Source organism: Microcaecilia unicolor, chromosome 3, assembly GCF_901765095.1.
Source record: "Microcaecilia unicolor chromosome 3, aMicUni1.1, whole genome shotgun sequence".
Taxonomy (NCBI): Eukaryota; Metazoa; Chordata; class Amphibia; order Gymnophiona; family Siphonopidae; genus Microcaecilia; species Microcaecilia unicolor.
In genome coordinates this window covers 508684163-508706817 of record NC_044033.1, presented here as the reverse complement: position 1 = coordinate 508706817, position 22655 = coordinate 508684163, and the positions used below count along the sequence as shown (strand labels likewise).

The following is a 22655-nucleotide window of genomic DNA, read 5'->3' as shown; positions in this document are numbered from 1 at the left end:
TTTTTACTTAGCTGTCTCTCATTTTTGCTGTATCTCATTTTTTTTTTTTAGCAGAGTACTACTAATTAATCACTATCCCTAATTCACCAAACACTATCCACCCCCCTCACACACACCAACAACATACCCACAATAAACAAGATTAACAGACTACCCAGATACAACACCACACCAGAATCAAAACAATCAAAACAAAGGAAGAATTACCATACACGGACAAACTCAATATAAAGAAAGGACACAACAAACCCACACGGGGCTGGTGGTTGGGAGGCGGGGATAGCGCTGGGCAGAATTATACGGTCTGTGCCAGAGCCGGTGGTTAGGAGGCAGGGCTGGTGGTTGGGAGGCGGGGATAGTGCTGGGCAGATTTATACGGTCTGTGCCAGAGCCGGTGGTTAGGAGGCAGGGCTGGTGGTTGGGAGGCGGGGATAGTGCTGGGCAGACTTATATGGTCTGTGCCAGAGCCGGTGGTTAGGAGGCAGGGCTGGTGGTTGGGAGGCGGGGATAGTGCTGGGCAGACTTATACGGTCTGTGCCAGAGCCGGTGGTTGGGAGGCGGGGCTGGTGGTTGGGAGGCGGGGATAGTGCTGGGCAGACTTATACGGTCTGTGCCCTGAAGAACACAGGTACAAATCAAAGTAGGGTATACACAAAATTAGCCCATACGGGTTATCTCGTTGGGCAGACTGGATGGACCATGCAGGTCTTTTTCTGCCGTCATCTACTATGTTACTATGTAATTAATCAGTTTTTAAGCTCATTACATATTACCTAACCTTTTACTATATATTTCATTGCAGAAAGGATGGCATTTGGAGTTATTTATCCTGATGTCACTGCTGGGTTTAATTCCCTGTCAGGCACACAGTGCCAAAAGTAAGAGTTACTGTTGGCGTTACCAGCAGTAGGATTTAAGAAAACAGCAGCTCTGATTAAGAGTGGGCGGGTATTAAAATAACAGGGGTCTGACTCCCGGTGGAAAGGGTAAAACCCTTTCAAAACAGCACAGAGACTCAGACTGTTGAGGAAGGGAGTAGGCTGTAAAAATGTAACACATTGGTTGTGGGGCAGGGAAAAGTGAAAAACATCTAGACAGTCTGAGCGGCAGGTTTAGAAAACAGAAGCCAACTGCTGCTTGTACAAGGAACGAACAAGTAACACGGAGCTCATGATCTCATTTCCTGAGATTTTCACAAAGATTATGGTATGTGGCAGCTGCTACGGCTTGAGAACCACTGTAAATGAAGAGGCCTTGCTTATACTACACCACAAAACCAAGAAAAAAAGAGGGTGACCGAGGGTCAAGTGAGCACTCCCCATTGCTTCTTCCTTTGGTCTGCATCACTAAGAAAGAAATTACATTTTTAAACAGCGTACGTCATGCACACATACATTCAATTAGCCAACGAATGAGGTGCTGTTATTAAAAAATGTGGTACTTACTATTCATCAATGTGTTACTCTGCATATGAAGTAAAAAGCACAATTTCTTACCAACATACATTAAGTAATCATAGACCCCATCTACTGTCATCATCTCCATGAAGTAGTTTTGATTGTGCTTCCTCTCCACATTTTCAGAGCGATTTGCATTATTCTTGAACACATCATTGAAGAGCTAAAAAATATGAACAAGATGTATCTTGAAAAAGAAAAGCACGCACACATTCAAAAAGAAAAGATTAACCAGAAGAAAAATCATCTGATTTGTAACTGTACATGTACACTTTGTGAGCATCTGCCAGGCAGATGCTACTTTTAATTTTCAACTTAGCGCTGCTTATCTGAAAGTCGACTGGCATGAGCTTTCCTTTGTCACATTCTCAACTGAAAGTCCTTAGCCAGGGGCTCCCAACTCATCAGCCAGTACACAATATTGACTGGATATACGCTACACCAGAGAGCGCTAGGGAGGTAAACATTTGTAGATGTAATGAATGGCTGCTTCTTGGAGCAACTGATCCAAGAACTGACAAGAGATGGAGCTATTTTAGATAGACAGGCAGATGATCAAAATCCCCGCGCTGTTCCAAACAGCGCTGGAACAGCGCGGGGCTTTACCGCACCGATGATCAGAGATAATGCATGCAAATGTAAGCAGCGCAATTATCTCTGATCATGGGGTAGAAGTGCGGGCGAATTGTGCCTGAGCACGCACTCAGCACAATCCTCCCGCACTTGTTTGACAGGTCTGGGCTGTCAAAAGCCCAAACCTGTCAAACACAGGGGCTGGAGGTCCATGGGATCACCAGGCCCTGACTACCCCTGCCCTGAGCAACGGGAGCTGGAGGTCTGGCGGACCTCTGGTCCCCCCGATGATCCAACCCCCCCAGGGAGGGCTGGAGATCCGGTGGTTCTCCAGCCCCACCAAACCCCCAGAAAATGGTCCCTGGTGGTCTAGTGGCCGCCGGCCAAACCCCCTCCCACCCAGCAAGCAACTCCCCCCCCCCAGCGTTGTCTGACCAATCCCTGGTGGTCCAGCATAAAAGACAACCCCTTCAAGCCTGCCTCCCTCCTCTTCCTTGGGTTGACGCCGCTGTAAAATGGCGGTGCCCAGCCCAGTGCATCCTGGGATGCGCTGGGCGTGGCTACAGACCATATAAGGGAATCGCATTGTGAAAGCCTAGACAAGATGAAGTCCATGCATTAACAAAGGTGGAAAGAAGGGAAAATGATAGCCAGCGTGGTTAAAAGGTGATGTGAAAGAGGCTATTAGAGCCAAAACAGCATCTTTCAAAGAATGGAAAAAGGATCCAAATGAAGAAAATAAGAAGCAACATAAGTACTGTCAACCTAGATGCAAAGCATTGATCATAAAGGCTAAGAGAGACTATGATGAAAAACTTCAGCGGAGACAAAAACTCATAACAACACATTTTCAGAAGCAGAAAAAGGAAAAAAAGAAGAAGAGCAAAACTAAACAATAAGCAGAGTAACTTGAGCTCACAACAGTACAGAAAGAATTTACTCTGCACATGTACTGAGTACTTGGGCTGAATAACATCACAGCATGTTATGTCTTGCTTTGCAGAGCACAGTAAAATCAGGCACCAAACAGAATAAGGTTAAGGCATTGGAATCAACCTTCTAGGGATTTCAAACAGGGCCGGTCAAAACCCAGTAAGCAGGGTAAGCACCGCAGGGGGGCGCCTGCCTTCAAGGGCGCCGCTGCGGCGCCAAACCGCGCCGCTCTTGGTGCTTTAAATCTTTAATTTACCTCCATTCCAGCAGCCGCATCATTTGAAAGCCCTGCCCCGTCTCTAGCCTTCCCTCCCTTCGTGAGTTCGTTCCGCAGTCCCGCCTTCTGATGTCATGTCCTGGAGGGCGGGACTCTGAGGGAACGAACTCACAAAGGGAGGGAAGGCTAGAGACGGGGCAGGGCTTTCAAATGATGCGGCTGCTGGAATAGAGGTAAATTAAAGATTTAAAGCACCAAGGGCGGCGGGGCATGGGGCGAAGGAGAATCGCTGGACAGGGGCAGAGTGGGAGAAGAGAGAAAGGAGGTGCTGGGGGGGGGGGGGGGGGGGGGAGTGGGCGCCAACTCATAGTCTGCAGGGGGGCACCAGAGACCCTAGGACCGGCCCTGATTTCAAATATTTTCCATTCTTCCTCAGCTAACATGGACTATGCCACTCAGATTATTTAGGCTTGCTGTCAAGCAGAACTATATAAACTCACTAGTGTGAAAAGTCCCGTTTCAGAGAGGAATGAAACGGGCGCTAGCATCGCTTCCCCCCCCCCCCCGATGTCTGCGCTGCCACTGTCCCCCTCGCCCTCACCAAGTCGCAGCCGCTGCTCCCCCCTCTCCATCCACAGAGGCGGCACGGCGGTCCAAAATCTTCAAAATCAGCATCAGGTGTTGTGTGTGTGTGGCGAAGGGAGAGGCAGAGATGCAAGTCCCTGGTGTTGCTTTAAATGTAAAGGGAGGGAGTGGTTGACCTTCCCTGCACTCATTTTCTCTGACACTGCAACTTGAGAGGAAGGGGGGGGGGGGGGAGCAGGCCCAGCAACACAGTCAGCAGGAGAGAAGCAGATTGGAGCTTGCGCTTTGAGATCCTCAGCCATGCCCTGACCATACAGCAGGGGGGGAGGGGAGCAGATCGCAGCTTGATGGCTACGTTTCCCTACTCCTTACTCCTGCCTGTGATTCGTGAAACCTCTACACCACCATGCAAAACGGAAGTGAGGCTTCATTAGAACGTTGGTGGTGCCTTTTATATATATGTATATAGAAGATATTGAAAACTGAACTAATCTCCGGCTGACAGCACAGTACAAGAGGAAAAGGCTGGAATATGCAACAGAAATGTTATTTATTCTACTTGACTGTAGCCAAAGAACCAAACACAGTAGAGTGTATTCAACACTACCATCCCTGTATCCACTTTTTTTTTTCTTATACATAGCAGGCAGAGGATTTACCTTCTTACTGTTTTCTGAAGTGGGACTTAGAATCGTCAGTTCTGGTCTACTGGGTTTAGGCTTCGGAGACTCACAAGAGTTAATGAAATTCATGATAAATAACTCCAAATGCTGTCCTTTCTGCAATGGAATATATAGTAAGGTTAGCTGATATGGAAGGAACTTTAAAAACTGAGTAAGTAAAAACCACGTCTGCTAAAAACACAATAACTAAATGGGGGGGGGGGGGGGGGTGAAGTATCCCACAATATAACTTTCTTACCTCTTTAATTAGTTTCCCAGGGACAGACTTTATAATTTTTCCTGTAATTTAGAAAAGCAAGAAATGAATTTATTACTGTCTTATTAGGGCACTAAATATGCTGGCTGCAGTGCCCTAACACAGCATTATACAGTTTACCTCACTTTACACAGTAATGAGATGAAAAAATGTAAATACATGTGAAGCAGCGCACTACTGTGTAAATACTTTAATGCAGCTTGCAGTGAGCACCTGGTGAACACAAGTCACTTTACAGCTGATAAAACTAACCCCAGCTTTACCGGCCCAGGAGCATCAGGCCACCTGTTAAAAGGGTCAGCAGTGGAACAAACATATACAATTCCCAGTTGATCCCGCCCTTTGTGCTGGCATCCAAAATTGGGCTGGTGACCCTTACTGATAACCTCACAGTGCTACTGCTAGTGGCTTTGCCATGGAAATCTGACAAACAAATCCCAAACTGTGCTTTGAGGTCCATTAGAGAGATTCAATTTAAAGGTCTGCAGATTCTGATGCAGACAGGACAGATCTTTGTAAAGCAAGGCACCATATTTCCAGAACCATTTGCCACCGGAGTTAGAAAGGTTGTCACCTCTCTCTTCTCATATCACCCCTCTCCTTAAATCACTTCATTGGCTTCCGATCAGATATCGCATACAATTCAAGCTCCTCCTCCTTACCTACAAATGCACTCAGTCTGCGGCTCCTCACTACCTCTCCACCCTCATCTCCCCCTATGTTCCCGCCCGCAACCTCCGCTCACAGGACAAAGCCCTTCTCTCAGTACCCTTCTCCACCACTGCCAACTCCAGGCTCCGCTCATTCTGCCTTGCCTCACCCTTTGCCTGGAACAATCTTCCTTTACCCATACGCCATGCCCCCTCCCTACCCATCTTCAAATCTCTGCTTAAAACTCACCTCTTCAATGCTGCCTTCGGCGCCTAACCGCTCGAGAAATATAAAATGCCCCAATCCATCCACCCTATCAGATTAGCTGTTCACTCGTCCTCTAGATTGTTCACTTGTCTTTAGATTGTTCTCTTGTCTTTTAGATTGTAAGCTCTTTGAGCAGGGACTGTCCTTCTATGTTTGAATTGTACAGCGCTGCGTAACCCTAGTAGCGCTTTAGAAATGTTTGTTGTTTGTTAGTCATAAGAAATGAAAAACCTCTCTCTATGGGAATTTTCTGTCTCAAAGATTCAAATTGCAAGTCAGACATATTCAATGCTAGGCAGGTGCATGGAAAAAAAATGAATACATTGCAAAGAATTTTGTTTTATTGTATTTATATTTATTACTGTAATATTATTGGGGACTCTTATATTTTAAAAATACGAGTTTATCTTTGATGTAATCTGCCTTGAACTTTTGTACTGCAACTTTCTTATATCATAACTCATCCAGATCACATATTTACAGAGCAAGGGAGACTAATTCAAGAAGCATAGTAGAACTGATGCGTCTGCTTCTCTCTGGTGTACAAAGAGGCATATTTTCAAAGCACTTAGCCTTCCAAAGTTCCATAGGTTTCTATGGAACTTTGGAAGTCTAAGTGCTTTGAAAATATGCCTCAAAGTAAACTAACCGAAGAGGGAGTTAATATGTTGTCGTAAAATGGTGGTGAAATGAAACAGGCTTTGTGCAAACCTCAGTTTGCGGTGGAGAAACAGACATGTCTCCAGCTGTGGCAAAGGGTGTCTCACCACACTTCTTTCAGACAGTTCCCCGTTTCTCCAAAGTGGAAAGGTTCAAAACCCTCAGACTTAAGTCAGCATTTATTTTACTTAGACACCATATGTTAAAAATATTTCAAACGGACTTTGAAACATCTGAAAAACTAAGAAAACATTTTCTACAGACAACTGCATGATCCCAAGCTCACAACATCATCAGGGCTTCCGGTACTAAGTGCTCATGAAAAGTAAATTTAAGAGTTTTTCCAGTTCATTAGGGGTTGTTGGAGGATACTAAATTGATGTTTAGTAGTATTTTAACAATGCCTGGAACAGCCTTCCCGAGCTCATACGTCATGCGCATCTTCAAGTCCTTACTCAAAGCCCATCTCTTCTCCCTTGCTTTTGGCGCCTAACCACCTTCCCCACTCATGATACCTACACTGACTACATAGTTTGTAACCTTTAGATTGTAAGCTCTTTTGAGCAGGGACGGTCCTTCCCCATGTTAAACTTGTACAGCGCTGCGTAACCCTGGCAGCGCTATAGAAATGCTAAGTAGTAGTAATTTCACACAGCCCTTCCACAGCCTGGTCTCTTTCCATTCTAACCTCAGCACTCACATGTCCCTTCACAGTCCAGCCCACCCCCTAGTTCCTTTACAACTCATTCTCAATTTGCTTACCTACAGTTTACAAGTTGTTCACTGCAATAGATGCAGATCGAATAAATGATCATACAGATTCTAATATTATGGCAGTGGAACAGAATGGCAATGAACAAGGAGCAGAATGAAGAAAAGATCAGTTGCTTCTGAATAAAGTTATGACTACTAGCTGTAAGAAAGATAGAAACCTTAGGGTCCTGTTTACTAAGGCTTAAGGACGTAAAAAGAATTGAAGCAGTGTAAAGAAAAGCTACGAGAATGTTATGGGATTTGCGTTCCAAGACGTATGAGGAGAGACTTGCTGACCTGAACATGTATACCCTGGAAGAAAGGAGAAACAGGGGTGATATGATACAGACATTCAGGGTATTAATCCGCAAACAAACCTTTTCCGGAGATGGGAAGGCGGTAGAACGAGAGGACATGAAACGAGATTGAAGGGGGCAGACTCAAGAAAAACGTCAGGAAGTATTTTTTCACGGGGAGAGTGGTGGATGCTTGGAATGCCCTCCCGCGGGAGGTGGTGGAGATGAAAACAGTAACGGAATTCAAACACGCATGGGATAAACATAAAGGAATCCTGTTCAGAAGGAATGGATCCTCAGAAACTTAGCTGAGATTGGGAGGCAGAGCCAGTGGGGGGGAGGCGGGGCTGGTGCTGGGCAAGACTTCTATGGTCTGTGCCCTGAAAATGGCAGATACAAATCAAGGTAAGGTATACATAAAAAGTAGCACATACGAGTTTATCTTGTTGGGCAGACTGGATGGACTATGCAGGTCTTTTTCTGCCGTCATCTACTATATTACTATGTTACTATGTTAGTGTTTTTAACGAGCCTACAATTAACTTGCGCTAACCATGTAGGTGCCTATAGGGATATTGTAGGTGCGTACACGGTTAATGTACGTACATGGTTAACGTGCATTAAAGATGCCAACACACCTATAACGCAGTTTAGTAAACATGGCCCTTAGTGTGGACCGGGTTGACTGTAATAAAGCTTTCAATAGCATCCCACACTGCTGGATAATAAATTACCTTAAAATATAGAGAGTGAACCCTGGATTACTCAAATACATCTAGTTTACTATAAAAATGTGACAAGATGCACTCCATCTGAATAATGAGTATAGGCAGCTCTGTCATCACTTATTTCATCTGGCACTAAATCCATTGAGTACTCTTATTCATTGGAGCCGACTCTGTGGGTGCTTGAGCACCCCCAATATTGAGAAAATTCATTGTATGTGTCCAGGGAGGGATTATTTTCATTGGGCTTAGCACCCCCAATAATTCTGAAAAGTTGGCTCCTATGCTCTTATTAACTTGCTAAGCTATGGATTAAGCCTTAATCTTAAAGGCATTGATGACCATCAATCACCCCTACTATTTGTGGATGGTTTAAAGCAGTATAACTCCTGTGACCACTATCTGCTCAGAAAAAGTTTGAGCAGTAAAGGATTTCCCACGTTAAACCAAGGTCAAATGTACAAACGCAACCTTCCATTACCGAAAACTAAAGCATACGAACGAAGGAATTGCCTCACTGGGTCAAACCAAAGATTCATCAAGCTCAGTAATCTGTTTACAATAGAGGCCGATCAAGGACACAAGCACCTGGCACACAAATATGCTGCGTAGTGGCTTTTCCTTAAGTCTACCTAGTCAATAAAGGCTTATGGAAGGAACATGTCTAAAACTTCTTCACACCCAACTACACCCTATATCTTCTGGCAACAAATTCCAGAGTTCAACTGTATGAATATATATGATTTATTTTATTTAGTAACTTCATGGAATGCCCCTAGTTTGTACTTTTTGAAAAGTTAAAATAATCATGATTGTCTCAGTGGGGAGTGGCCAAGACGGCGCCGACACGCTGAGAGGAGTGAGGCTGTTCGGGATAGCTTGCTGAAGTTTCCTGTTTTGACTTCTGGTTTGCCATTATGCCTCATACAAAAAGAAAGGGGATTATAAGGGCTTTACCATTACCTGCCCTTGCGTCTTCCCCGAAACATCGAACTCTTGATAGCTTCACTCTCTGGTGCCCGAAGAATAAAACCGGAGGAAGTTCTGCATTGTGCGTCGAGGGAGGAACCTCGACGCCTTTGGAACATGCAACAACGCTCTCTCCTCCAGAAGCCGAAACACCACCATGCCCTGCCATGACGTGGGAGGAGGAGACGGGCCCCAAGAACGAGGAAGGCGCTAATATTGGGGGTCTGTGGTAATGGCTTTTCATTGGAGCGGTCAACGGCAGTCTGAGATCTTGGACATGAAGGGACTGTTGAACCCTCCTGCGGTGGTTACGCTCGATACCCTCTGGCAGGCAATTGAGAGATTGAACTCCTCAATAACAAAATCAACTCAGGAAACAACGAATCTCGTTTCAACAGTGGAACAACTCTCTAAGTCGACAGAAAAATTAAAGCAGGACTCTAATGATCAGGTACAAAAATCTCAAACTGATGTTTATAATATTAAGGACAATTTTTCAGAAACATGAAAGACAATTTGGGTATACGTCAGAAAACAGAACAACTTCAAAATTATAATAGACGTTTGAATATGAGGATACTAAATTTCCCAAGGCCTGTTGGAGTCCTTCCCTTAGAACTATTTAAGAAATACATAATTGAAAATCTAAAAGATACCTGTTCAAAATATTCCTCCTATAATAAATAAGATATATTTTCTTCCTGTGAAGAAGAAGCAAGTTGACTTCGGTTATCGTCAGTTTCGGTTTTTGTTGATTTTTTCAGTGAAAAGATAATTTTGCGAAAACAAAGGGTGACCCACGCGTTCTCCTGCTCATTGTGGCGTTGTTTCTCGTTGTGTGAGCATCACCCCGTGCGTCTAACGCAACGCACGCAAGATAAAATCACATGTGCTCAAATCTCATTTTCCCTGTTAAGTGTTTCCCTTACTAGTAAGTTAACCCTTTTCCCTTTAGCTCCATCATGGGACTATATTTATTCTCTATAAAATGTGTTTTTGGTATGTATTTTGGAGTGTCTAGAACGAATTAATTGGATTTACATTGATTCATATGGAAATAATTGCCTCAGTTTTCACCTGTTTCAGTTTTCATCGATTGTTTTCGGACGGATTATCAACGAAAACCGAGGTATCACTGTATATCTTTTGTAAGATATGACAATCAGAATAGTACACGGTACTCAAGATGCTGTCACATCATGGAGAGATAAAGGCATTATGATATTTATTTAAAACCTCTTATAACCCGCACTATCACCAAATCTAGACTGTAACAGAATCAATATACATAATCAAACAATTCTCCATTTTAATCTCCATTCCTTTCCTAATAATTCTGTCTGTTGGCCTCTGCCACTCACTGAGCCTTTTCCTACATGGTAATATTGTAAACCGCTTGGCTGGTATTTCCAAATAACGATATATCAAATCTTGAATAAACTAAACTTATCCTAATGTGGAACCTAGCACTGTGTAGCTATAGATTTAATTAATTTTTTCGTATGTGCATTACATGTCCATTTTAAATTACATCTACCAGAAGGGCATCCTGCAATTTCTCACAATCTGTGTTCATCTGTAAATTTGATCACCTCACATGTTAAAAAGCACCAGTCCTAGGACAGATACCTGGAGCACTCCACTATTAACCTTTCTCCGTTGAGAAAACAGAATATTTAATCCCTTTTCTATCTTTTAACCAGCTGCCAGTCCACAATACAACACTGTCTCCAACTCATGACTTCACACTATAAATCAACTGATTCACCTTCCTCCACATGGTTATTAATCCCTTCAAATAAAATGCATCAGATTAGTGTGGCATGACAGAGGGTAGTGGCAAATGAAGCTCATTCTGAGGAAAAGGATGCTACCAGTGCTGTGCTACAAGGTTCGGTTCTTGGGCCAGTTCTTTTTAACATTTTTGTAAGATTTATGTAACATTATGTAAGATTATGTAACATTTCTGCAGATGACGTCACAATTTACATCCCATTCAAACATGATCTAAATGAAATCACCAACGAGATCAACCAAAGCCTCCAAATAATGCACACTTGGGCAGATGCATTCCAACTAAAACTTAATGCAGAAAAAACACAATATCTTGTACTCACCTCACAACATAACACAAAAAACTTCACCACCATAATCACACCATACAGCTCCCTCCCTATCTCACAAAACTTGAAAATTCTAGGAGTCACCCTTGATCGAAACCTCACTCTTGATACCCACGTGAAAAACACGACGAAAAAGATGTTCTACACCATGTGGAAACTCAAAAGAGTAAAACCTTTCTTCCCGATTTACATCTTCCGTACCCTGGTTCAGTCAATGGTAATAAGTCATCTGGACTACTGCAACGCACTATACGCGGGCTGCAAAGAACAGACCATCAAAAAACTCCAAACTGCCCAGAATACTGCCGCCAGACTCATATTTGGCAAAACTAAATATGAAAGTGCAAAACCCCTAAGAGAGAAACTTCACTGGCTCCCACTTAAGGAACGCATTGCGTTCAAGATCTGCACGATTGTACACAAAATCATCCACGCAGATGCCCCAATCTACATGCTAAACCTCGTAGACCTACCTCCCAGACACACCTCAAGATCATCCTGCAAATTTCGCAACTTGTACTACCCCAGCTGCAAAGGACTTATTTATTCAATTTAATATTTCATTTACGCATATACATAAATTGGAATTTTAAAGAAATATACAATAATGAAAAAAAGACAATCAGGTAAAGAAAAAATATATGTTTGTCCACATTAATGATCCAAGAACTAGGAACTCAAATTTAGAACAAAATAGCTGAGGCGGTTCCCACCCCAGTCAATTTTAACAACAGGAAAGACAAGAAATCAAGTCGGAGCAACCGGATTATAGCATTCAATCCTGACAAACAACAGACTACTCTTTACTCACTATAAATTCTAAAAGTTTTCCCGGCTCAAAGAAAATGTAATTAGTGGATTGAAAAGTAATATAACATTTGCAAGGAAATTTAAGTATAAAGGATCCACCTAATTGTAGGACCCTTGCTTTTAATAATAAAAAGCCTTTTCTTTTCTTTGTGTCTCTCGAGAGAGATCAGGGAACACTTGAATTTTTGAACCTAGGAAAGGTGTAGAGATATGGCGAAAAAATAACCTAAATATATTATTACGGTCCAATTCTAATGCAAACGAAACCAGCAATGTTGTCCTTTCTGTAATAACATCCATTGAACTTTCCAAAATCTGAGTTAGGTTCAAATCAGGTAAAGAAGGTTGTACATTATTAACTCGAGCTCCAGAAATGTATAACACCCTAGTAAGAGGAGGAAAAGCTTCTGAGGGAAGCCCCAGAACTTCAATAAAGTATTTTTTTAACATTTCCTTAGCTGGAGTCAAAGGGGATTTAGGAAAGTTCAAAAAGCGTAAATTATTCCTTCGTAGTTGGTTTTCCATATAGTCAATTTTTTTCCCTTGAATGGTATTATCTTTGACAACTGCAGAAATAGATTCCTTTATAGAATTTACCTCAGGTTCAAGATGGTCGATTCTATTCATCTGTTCAGTTACCTTAGTGGAAAGTTCTGAGTGAGCCTGAGATAACTTCCCCATATCTGTACGCAAAGTTTCTGCTACTTGTAGTAGTGTGTTGTTTAGTCCTTGGATTGCCTCCCAAATGGAGTCCATTGTAACAACAGATGGTCTAACTAATTCCCGGACACTAACGGAGGGCTCACTCAGTTGTCGCTCAGGCAAAGCCGCTAACAGCCTCAAGCCTGTTTGCGAGGGTGTTTCCAACGGAGATGAGGTAGCTATGGGGTCTCCACTGCTATCGGCAGGGACTACACTACCGGTCGCTCCCGCCAATTGCCTCTCCATAGCCATCTGTTCCCCTCCGGGTCTCTGGGGCGTTGTTATCGGAGGGGGACTCAACGTCACTCCCTCTATGCTGAGATCCGACGTTTCCATCGGGCCCCTCGAAGCGCCGGCTTGAGTCCTCTGCAACAGCAGTCCCGCCTCCTCCAACGTCGTCTGCCGAGAGGGAAAGGGGTTCACCCGTCCTGTGGAGCTCGGTAAGTTGGATTTACCCTTTCTCTTCCCCATAATCAACCAGGGAAGGTTCCAACTCGCGATTGTGATGTAAGGGGTCAGGAGCTGCTGTTCATACGTCTTTCCAGATCGCCATCTTGGATCTAAGGTTTTCAGCTGCAAAGGACTTAAATACAAGCTGATGCATGCCTCTACCTTCTCTTACATGAGCACGCAGTTATGGAATTCATTACCCACAGACTTGAAAGCAATCAACGAAACAACTATCTTTCGAAAATCTCTGAAGACATTCTTCTTCAACAAGGCCTACAATGAGAACCTACAGCCTCACTAAGTCACCTCACCAACCCGTTCAATTATGAACGCTTACCTTCTATAACTAACTACCCTAATCACTCCCTTCCTTCTTCTTTCTTCCCTTCCTAATCGCTACACATTACGAACTGTATCTGATATCCTGAAATGACAATGCTAACAAATCTATGTAAGCCACATTGAGCCTGCAAATAGGTGGGGGAATGTGGGATACAAATGCAATAAATAAATAAATAAATAAATAAATAAATAAATAAGTGATATTACTGAAGGGCTGTCTGGTAAGGTTTGGTATCATCCTCTTTGCGGATGATACCAAAATCTGAAATAGGGTAGACACCCCTGATGGTGTGGATAACATGAGGAAGGATTTAGCAAAGTTAGACAAATGGTCTGGAATTTGGCAGCTTAGATTTAATACTAAAAATGCATTTGGGCTGCAAAACCCCAAGGGAATGGTACAGTTTAGGGAGTGAAGAACTTCTGTGCACGAAAAAGGAGCGGGACTTGGGTGTGATCGTATGCAATGACCTTAAGGGTGGTTAATTCGTGGAACAGCCTACCAGTGGCAATGGTGGACATAAAAACAGTATCTGAATTCAAGAGAGCTTGGGACAAGTACAAAAGGTCTCTAAGGGAGTGACAGAGAGAATAGATGGCACGGATGGACAAGACTGGATAGGCCATATGATCTTCATCTGCCTACATTTTGCTGTTTCTATGTTGGCTTTGTCCACTAAACCATGATTCCCCAGTTGATTCTGGGTGATGATGGGTCGCAATTTAAGGTAAAGAAAAGCTCTAGAGTCTTGGGGGTGGTTCTGGACTCTTTGCTAAACATGGAACCACAGATTAATAGTTTCATCAGAAAAACATACTTTAAACTGAAACAACTATAACCAAGCCGTGGTCGTATGCGGCGCAGTGGGGCCTGCGGGGAGTGCCATTGTGGGCGGCCCCGTGGCTCCCATTAGAGTCATTAAGAGGGCTGCTCTCGGGGTTAAAGGGTCAGATGAGGGTAGCGCTTGGTGAATGGGCACGATGTAGAGCAGTATGGTTCCCGGGACGGAAATATCATATGAACACCCCTATAATATTTGACTGGATTTCCCGCCAGGCAGAGGAGAACGAAAATATGGGCATTGGTCAGCTTCATCGCTGCGGGTGCTGGGACAGCTGTGGGATGAGGGGAAATGTCAGTCATTTCAGGCTGTGAGAGAGGAGTATGGATTGACTGACAGAGACCATTTTCATTATATGCAGGTGAGGGATTTTTGCACCGTAAGGCTAAAGACGAGCTATTGTTGACAGTAACTGAACTGGAACGGGCGATGGGCTCGGGGGCAGGGAAGGGTGGCATATCCAGGATTTATAAAGCGCTCTTACATCAATCTTCCCCCTTGTCCCAATATACTGATAAATGGGAGACTCTTTTATCCGTCCATTATGAGCGGGATAAATGGCCCTGTATATATAAAACTTTACTGAATTTTTCTGTGGCAACACCTCTGGTGGAGAATGGGTACAAGATGTTATACCACAGAATATCACGTATATTTCACACGAAGGTCTCAACTTGCTGGCGGGGCTGTGGAGCCCGGGGTACATTCTGGCACATATGGTGGGACTGCCCGACCATAAAGCAGTTCTGGACAGACTTAATATCACACCTCCACACTAAGCTGGGGATAGCAATTATGCAGAGCCCGGAGCTTTGTTTACTTAACATACCAGTGGAGGGCATACGTCGCTCATTTCATGGTATTGTCTCTCATGTAGTAACAGCAGCACGTATTTTAATTGCTAGATACTGGAAACAAACAGCAATCCCTACGTTGGATCAAGTCTTTAAAAAAGTGGATTACTGTTGTTTAATGGCTAAAATGACAGCTGTGAAGCGGGGACAGATGGTAAGATTTCTCAAAGTGTGGACAATATATATGGACTGGAGAGGGATCTCCGTTTGATAGGTGGAGGACTCCTTCGGTTTGAACTGTTGAGCCCGATTGTTGTTACCCTGGAGGGAGGGTGGGTGGGGGGTAGGGAGCGGGGGGGGGGGGGGGGGGGGGGGGAGGGTTGTGTAGCATTTGTTGTCAACAGCGCATTTTGACTGTACATTAAGTTGAAGTATTGGATATTGTATTGAACTTGTTTATGTGAAATAATAAACATACATTTAAAAAAAAACAAAACAAAACTGAAACAGCTACATGTGTTGAGATCCTACTTTTTACATGACCACTTTAGGATTATTGTGAAATTAACTATTTTATCATTATTGGATTATGGGAATTCTTTATACCTGGGTCTGTCTTCTAAGCAACTTTCTAGAATTCAGATGATTCAAAATTCAGCTGCATGACTGATATTCTAGAAAACTTGGTTGGCTCATATAAATCTTTTGTTGGATTCCCTACACTGTTTGCCTGTGCAGGCTCAGATTGTTTTTAAAGTACTTTGTTCAGTGTTTAAATTTCTAGATGGCACTTGTCCTGAAGACAGCTCCCAGTTGGTAAACCTGTTAAAATCTCATCAGAACTTCCACTTTTCCACTCAACAGCTGTAGTTTTCAGAACTTTGAAGGCTCCGCCTTAGGGCAACAAGCTTCTGCTTTTTCTGCTATGAACTGTAGTAAATGAGATCATACATTTATTTACAATTGAATGAAACAAAAAGGGAACAGAGTCCTTTTGTATATGTTGACATGCAAGATTATAGTGTCTTAATATGCAAGGAAACCAGACATCGGGGTCAATGAGAAGAGAACAAGAACTGCACTATTTATAGAAATGTTCATAAAAAAATTACTAATGCAGGTAAAAAGTGGGATGTTTGGCCACGGAAATACAAATCCTGGAGACAATATGTTAAAAACTTCTTTATTGATGAAAAGACTCTAAAAACTTCTTTATTTGATGAAAAGACTCGACACAACTGTTGTGTTTCGGCCTACAGGCCTGCATCAGGAGTCTATAAAAACATATACATAATCAAATAATCAATGAGAGGTCAAAAATACAATAAAAAATAATAAAAGATATATAATAATGAATGTAAAATCTCTTAGTCACGTATGCAAATTATGTATATAAGGGATGTAGTAATATCACCAAAACGTTACATGAAATGGTCGTATAGACAGACTCTTGATGCAGGCCTATAGGCCGAAACAACAGTTGTGTCGAGTCTTTTCATCAAATAAAGAAGTTTTTAAGATATTGTCTCCAGGATTTGTATTTGCGTGGTCAAACATCCCACTTTTTACCTGCATTAGTAAATATTGTCTCCAGGATTTGTATTTGCGTGGTCAAACATCCCACTTTTTACCTGCATTAGTAAATATTGTCTCCAGGATTTGTATTTGCGTGGTCAAACATCCCACTTTTTACCTGCATTAGTAAATATTGTCTCCAGGATTTGTATTTGCGTGGTCAAACATCCCACTTTTTACCTGCATTAGTAAATATTGTCTCCAGGATTTGTATTTGCGTGGTCAAACATCCCACTTTTTACCTGCATTTGTGTTGCTAAAGAAGACATCAGCTGTTTACCATAAGGTTACGTGCAGGCAAGTGTGCGCTGCGTTAGTGGGAGTGTGGGAGCATGATTTGGGAGAGGAGGTTTGGAGAGTGTTTTGGGGTGTGGTTCGCAGGCCTATTTTATCTGCGTGAGTAACTCAATTTTTTTCTATGTAGTGCGTAAGGTGCTGTGGACCCCTTACGAGTTCTCTCCAGGATGGCGGAAGTGGGGCGGGCTTATGTTGGACATGTGGGACGAGGGTGAGTACTTTCAGTCATATGCTGTATGCTTGTAGCACTGTGAAATCATTTGGCGATTTGGTTTGGCAGAGGGTTGAGGGTATCCTCGGCGTTCAGGCAGAGCATACCTATAAAGCTATTCTAAGGGCAGCAGCCTTGCCCTGTCTGCTCCAAAAGACCAGTGTCAGATTGTTTGATGTGCTTCTCGGCTTGGCCATTCAGCACAGTTTGTCAGAGTGGAAGAACAGCTCTGCATTATCACAACACGCATGGTGGTCTGGAGTTTGTCTGGTCCACAAGTATGAGGAAGCTGCTGCTGTCAAAAGGGGTTATATCGTACAAGTTCGGCGAATTTGGGCTCCATTGGATGCATTTTGTTCTTTGCATACTGTGTAATGTTTCGTCAATGTCTGGACATTCCATTTGTAGCTCTGCTCTGTGGATTTGGTTTGAAGGGGTATACTGGGTTGGAGGGGGTACTCTTATGCCTCTTACATTTCGTTATATTATGGAGTACATATGTTTATTGTGTGGTGTTATTGTAAATGTTGAATACTGAATAAAAAGAACTGGAAAAAAAATTTCTGGGTGTCCATCCCTACTAGGTACTACAAACCCTGGAAAGAGTAGAAAGATAAGCATATGTAACCTCCCATTCCTGTAAGCAAAATGGATAATTGTGTTGATGGCTCCTGGGGAAGGAAAGTGAATATGAGACCTTGAACAATTCCAATAATTGTTCTACATGATAGATCAAGCTCGCATGTCCTTTATTCACCATCTTTGCCATAGCACATACGTTCTGTCATTTTTTTTTTTTACAATGTTCATGTATCTGCTCCATTTTATGAGAACAGTTTATTTATTTATTACACTTATAGCCTGCTTAGGAGATACATGGCACCTAAAAAATCAGCGCTGCAAAACGCGATAAAAGTCTTCTATAGATGATACCTTACACCTGTCAGGCTACACTACATGTTCCCATCAGTGTCACGATTATGCAGGAGGGAATGCGGGGAGACGGGAACTATGGGACATATATGGTGGTCCTGCCGAAAGGCACAGGCATATTGGAGGGGAGTTCAGTCTCGGCTCCAGCACTGGGTGGGACGGTCTGTACAGTGGCATCCTCTGATCTTTGTATTGGGAAGGAGGCCTGCAAATGAACCAGTGGCTGCTGGTGAGGGGATCATTGCATGCGGCCCGAATTTGGCTAAGCACTGGAAGGCAGCACGGGTTCCCTCACTGACAGACTGGCTCACGAAAGTGAGATATGTATGCGAGATGGAAAGACTGACGGCTGTGAAAAGGAGAACACTATATAAGAGGGAAAAAGTGTGGTTGCCATTCCTGACCAAATGTCTGTGACAGCAGATGCATGTTCAGATGGGGACAGAAGAGGGGAGGGGGGTTATTAGGTTAGGAGGGTTTTGTGGGGTGGGGGGGTGGGGTTTCGGTACAATGGGGGGGGGGGAAGGTTAAAAAATAAAATGAACAAAAAAGGAAGTATAAAATGTGTTTGCATTGGGATTGCTGACTTCATATGATGTACTTTGTTGAATCCTCGATGTTATGGTTGGTTTAGTTGAAATAAGATGTAACGAGTTGTTTCGAGTATGTTTGGTGTACTGTCAATAATATTCAATAAAGACTTCTATAAATTAAAAAAAAAAATCAGCGCTGCAATCAGTGCTGACTAAGCATCTATATATATAAAAGGCACTTTGAAGCCTCAAGCCGGAAACTTGAGGCGCCCGAGATATCCGGTTTGGCCTGCAGGCTCCAGTCACTGTAGCTCCGCCCTCGCATCAAAACGCGATGATGTTGAGGGCAGGGCGGCCCTCGCGTCAAAACGCGATGACGTTGAGGGCGGGGCGGCCCTCGCAACCACGTCACTGAGGGACGAAGAGGAGCGGTGTGCAACTCGGGAGGGAGGACGGGGGGGGGGGGATTACCCTGCTAGCGCCCGTTTCATTTTTGCCAGAAACGGCCATTTCTTACTAGTATTCTATAATCGGCGCCTATAGAATATGCTTAGTTGATATTTCAGCACCGATATCTGCGCGCATCCATTTATGCCAAGGAAAACCTGGTGTAAATCTTAGTGTGCATATTTAGGAGCACTGAGCCATATTCTATAACTAGGCGCCTAAATTTTGGAACGCCCATTTCCCTGCCCCATAACCACACCCCTTTTTGCCTCCACACATTAGAAGTTCAGCACACATCGTTACAGAACACGCTTAGCGAGTTGTGCGCCTAAATCCTAATCAGTGCCGCTTAGTGCTCATTATTCCTTGTTAAGTGCTGTTATCAGTGCTCATTAGCTTGTTAAGCCAAAGAATTTATGCGCGGTGTTACAGAATCCGCTCCGATTTTGGCGCCTAAATCTAACCTGCTTATTTTCTAAGGAGATCGTCGGCCATCTTCCGACACAAATCGGGAGATGGGCGGCCATCTCCTGAACCCGGCCAAATCGGTATAATCGGAAAGCCGATTTTGGCCGGCTCCAACTGCTTTCCGTCGCAGAGCCGGCCAAAGTTAAAGGGGGCGTTTCCGCAGGGTATGGAAGGCGGGACGGGGCGTTGTTAAGACATGGCCGGCTTCAGCCGATAATGGAAAAAAGGCCGGCTCGGACGAGCATTTGGCCGGCTTCACTTGGACCATTTATTTTTAGGACCAAGCCTCAAAAAAGTGCCCCAAATGACCACTGGAGGGAATCGGGGATGACCTCCCCTTACTCCCCCAGTGGTCACCAACCCCCTCCCACCCCAAAACAAAAAAAAAACTTTTTTGCCAGCCTCAAATGTCATACCCAGCTCCCTGGAGCAGTTTTTTATGGGTGCAGTGCACTTCAGGCAGGTGGACCCAGACCCACCCCCCCCCCCCCCCCACCTGTTACACTTGTGGTGGTAAATGGGAGCCCTCAACTCCCCCCCCCCCAAAAAAAAACCCCACTGTACCCACATGTAGGTGCCCCCCATCACCCATAAGGGCTATGGTAATGGTGTAGAGTTGTGGGGAGTGGGTTTTTTGGGGGGGGGGGGATTTGGGGGGCTCAGTACACAAGGTAAGGGAGGTATGCACCTGGGAGCAATTTTTTAAGTCCACTGCAATTCCCCCTAGGGTGCCCGGTTGGTGTCCTGGCATGTCAGGGGGACCAGTGCACTACAAATACTGGCCCCTCCCATGACCAAATGCCTTGGATTTGGCCGGGTTTGAGATGGCCGGCATCGGTTTCCATTATCGGCGAAAACCGAATTATTGAAACGAAAGATGGCCGGCCATCTTTTTTGATAATACAGTTCGGGACTGCTCTTTGCGACGCCGGCCATATAGATGGCCGGCGCCATTCGATTATGTCCCTCTAAGCGCACTATATAGAATCCTGGGGGGGGGGGGGGGGGGGGGGGGGTAAGTGGATAACAAAAACACACACAGTAAAAATATAAACACATACAACAACGTAATATTATAAAACTGGAATCCTCACCCCACTGTCACATCATTCATAAGCTTGAACAAACAAATGTGTTTTCAGGCTTTTTAAAAATGTACCCAAAGATAACAACAGTTGCAAATTGCTGGGCTGGCTGTTCCATAGCAAAGGCCCAATTATGGACATCACAGGTCAGGGGCGTAGCCAGACACCCAACTGTGGGTGGGCCTGGGCTCAAGATGGGTGGGCAGAACTCCACCCTGTCCCACAAGTGATTTGGTCTCTCCCTCTCTCACCTGTATGCCATATAGTCTCTCAAACATCCCCCCTCCCCAGCATACCTTTTAAATAGCAGATTTTCACTGGCAGCGAGCAGCAACTAATACACACTGCTCATGTTGGCCCCACAGCCTTCCCACTGACGCAACTTCCTGTTTCCGCATAGGCGGGAATACGTCAGAGGGAAGGCTGTGGGGCTGGTCCAAACAGTAGGCATTAGTCGCTGCTGGCTGTAGGCAAAGATCTGCTATTCACAAGGTCTGCAGGAGGGGCAGTTGTTGGGAGTTTTTGGCTGGTGGGGATTGGGGAACCCTGCCAGCCACATCATAGGTGTGCTGCTACTGGGTGGGCCTGAGCCCACCCAGGCCCACCCTTGGCTATGCCACTGTCACAGGTACTGGAATAACTGGTGCCAATGCTGGAAGCACTAATTGCCTTCTCCCGATCTCAGGGAGGGGGCCGGATCAAAGCTTCAGGGCTTGTTTAAAGTCCAACCAAATTTGTAAAAACAAGCATCAAAAAACTGTGCTCTAATTATTCAACATTTTTAAACACTCTTACCCTGACCTGCACAACCTGATACTTAACGCAATACTGTCAAATGTAGCATGAAGTGTTTCAGCCTCTATCCAGTGTTGCTTAATAAGTCAAATATCGTATGAAATGTTACATACCGAGATTCACGTCTGGCAGAATCTTATCATGAAACTGTGTTTCCAAACTGTTGGGAGATAGAAAATCTGCCAAAAGCTGACTGTTGCTCAACTCTGGATGTTGCAGAAGTTTCTTTGAAAACAAAAGGATTAGCTGAATTAGTGAAAATAGCTGGACAAAGCAGTGTGTTTTACTTATATTTACTGGTAAAAGTCATCTTTTACTTATTTTGTTCTCGCCCAAAGAAGGAGGAGTGTTAGCAGGGGTGTGCTGGTAAATTTTTAACAACGGGCTCTCTCTCTGGGCAGAGCCGGCCCTGAAAGTTTGGGGGTGGGGTGTAGGAATACATGCCTCTCTCTCTTCTCCCTTGTGCGGGCACGCTAGGCATACCTTTGCCGAGCCCCACCAGCCAATAAATGGACTGCCACCATTCTCTGCTGCTTGTTTCTGGCTCTGAGCAGCATGATGGAACCTTCTTGCGCTTGCATGAAAAGTCTCAGCCTGATGCTCAGAGCCAGAAACAAGGAGCAGGGAGCAGCAGCAGTCTATTTACTTGGCTGGTGGGGCCAGCATCACTGCCAGTAAAGTAAGAGAGAATTCAGGAGGGGGGCCCAAGCCCACATTTTGGGAGTCAGTTGTTGAAGTAGCCATGGGGAGGCCTACTTTAACAACCGGCTCCCAAAATTCTTAAAAACTTAACAAACGGCTCTCGCGAGCCCGTGACAGCCCGCTCCAGCACACCACTGAGTGTTAGTCAAACTTATTGGTAACCTTTATTTCTGTAAAAGCATTTGATACAGTATGTCTCATCAGTAGCAGTTTTATAGACCAAGCTATAGGTATAAAAATACAAACAAGAGAGGGGTGGGGTGTTTAATTTGGGATGCATCTTGCGGCTTTGCTTACCTTTTTGCCATTTGAATTGTTGCATTTCAGTTTGTTTCACATTACTGGTCTGGCTATCCTGTATTTTAGGAAGTGGGGATAGGGTTAGGGGAGTGGGGATTCTTTCGGACTGTATCTGTTTAACTCATTTATATAATTGGTTGATAGTATGGTTGTACTGACTGTTTACTTTTCAATAAAAAAAAAATGTAACCTAAAAATAAGAACAAAAACTTTCTATTTTG

At 44.0% G+C, this 22655-nt stretch overlaps 1 protein-coding gene across 4 annotated transcripts in view; it reads right to left on the bottom strand.

Moving 5' to 3' along the window:
• Window positions 1-22655, bottom strand: part of LOC115467288 (sorting nexin-14-like) — a 181081-nt gene that overhangs the window by 22187 nt on the left and 136239 nt on the right. For all 4 annotated transcript variants that reach the window (XM_030199125.1, XM_030199127.1, XM_030199126.1 and 1 more), the window contains 4 exons: window positions 21546-21657; window positions 4687-4727; window positions 4425-4544; window positions 1497-1620 (listed from right to left, as the gene is read on the bottom strand). In XM_030199125.1, the coding sequence (XP_030054985.1) occupies window positions 1497-1620; window positions 4425-4544; window positions 4687-4727; window positions 21546-21657 (397 nt within the window). The remainder of the gene's footprint in view (window positions 1-1496; window positions 1621-4424; window positions 4545-4686; window positions 4728-21545; window positions 21658-22655) is intronic.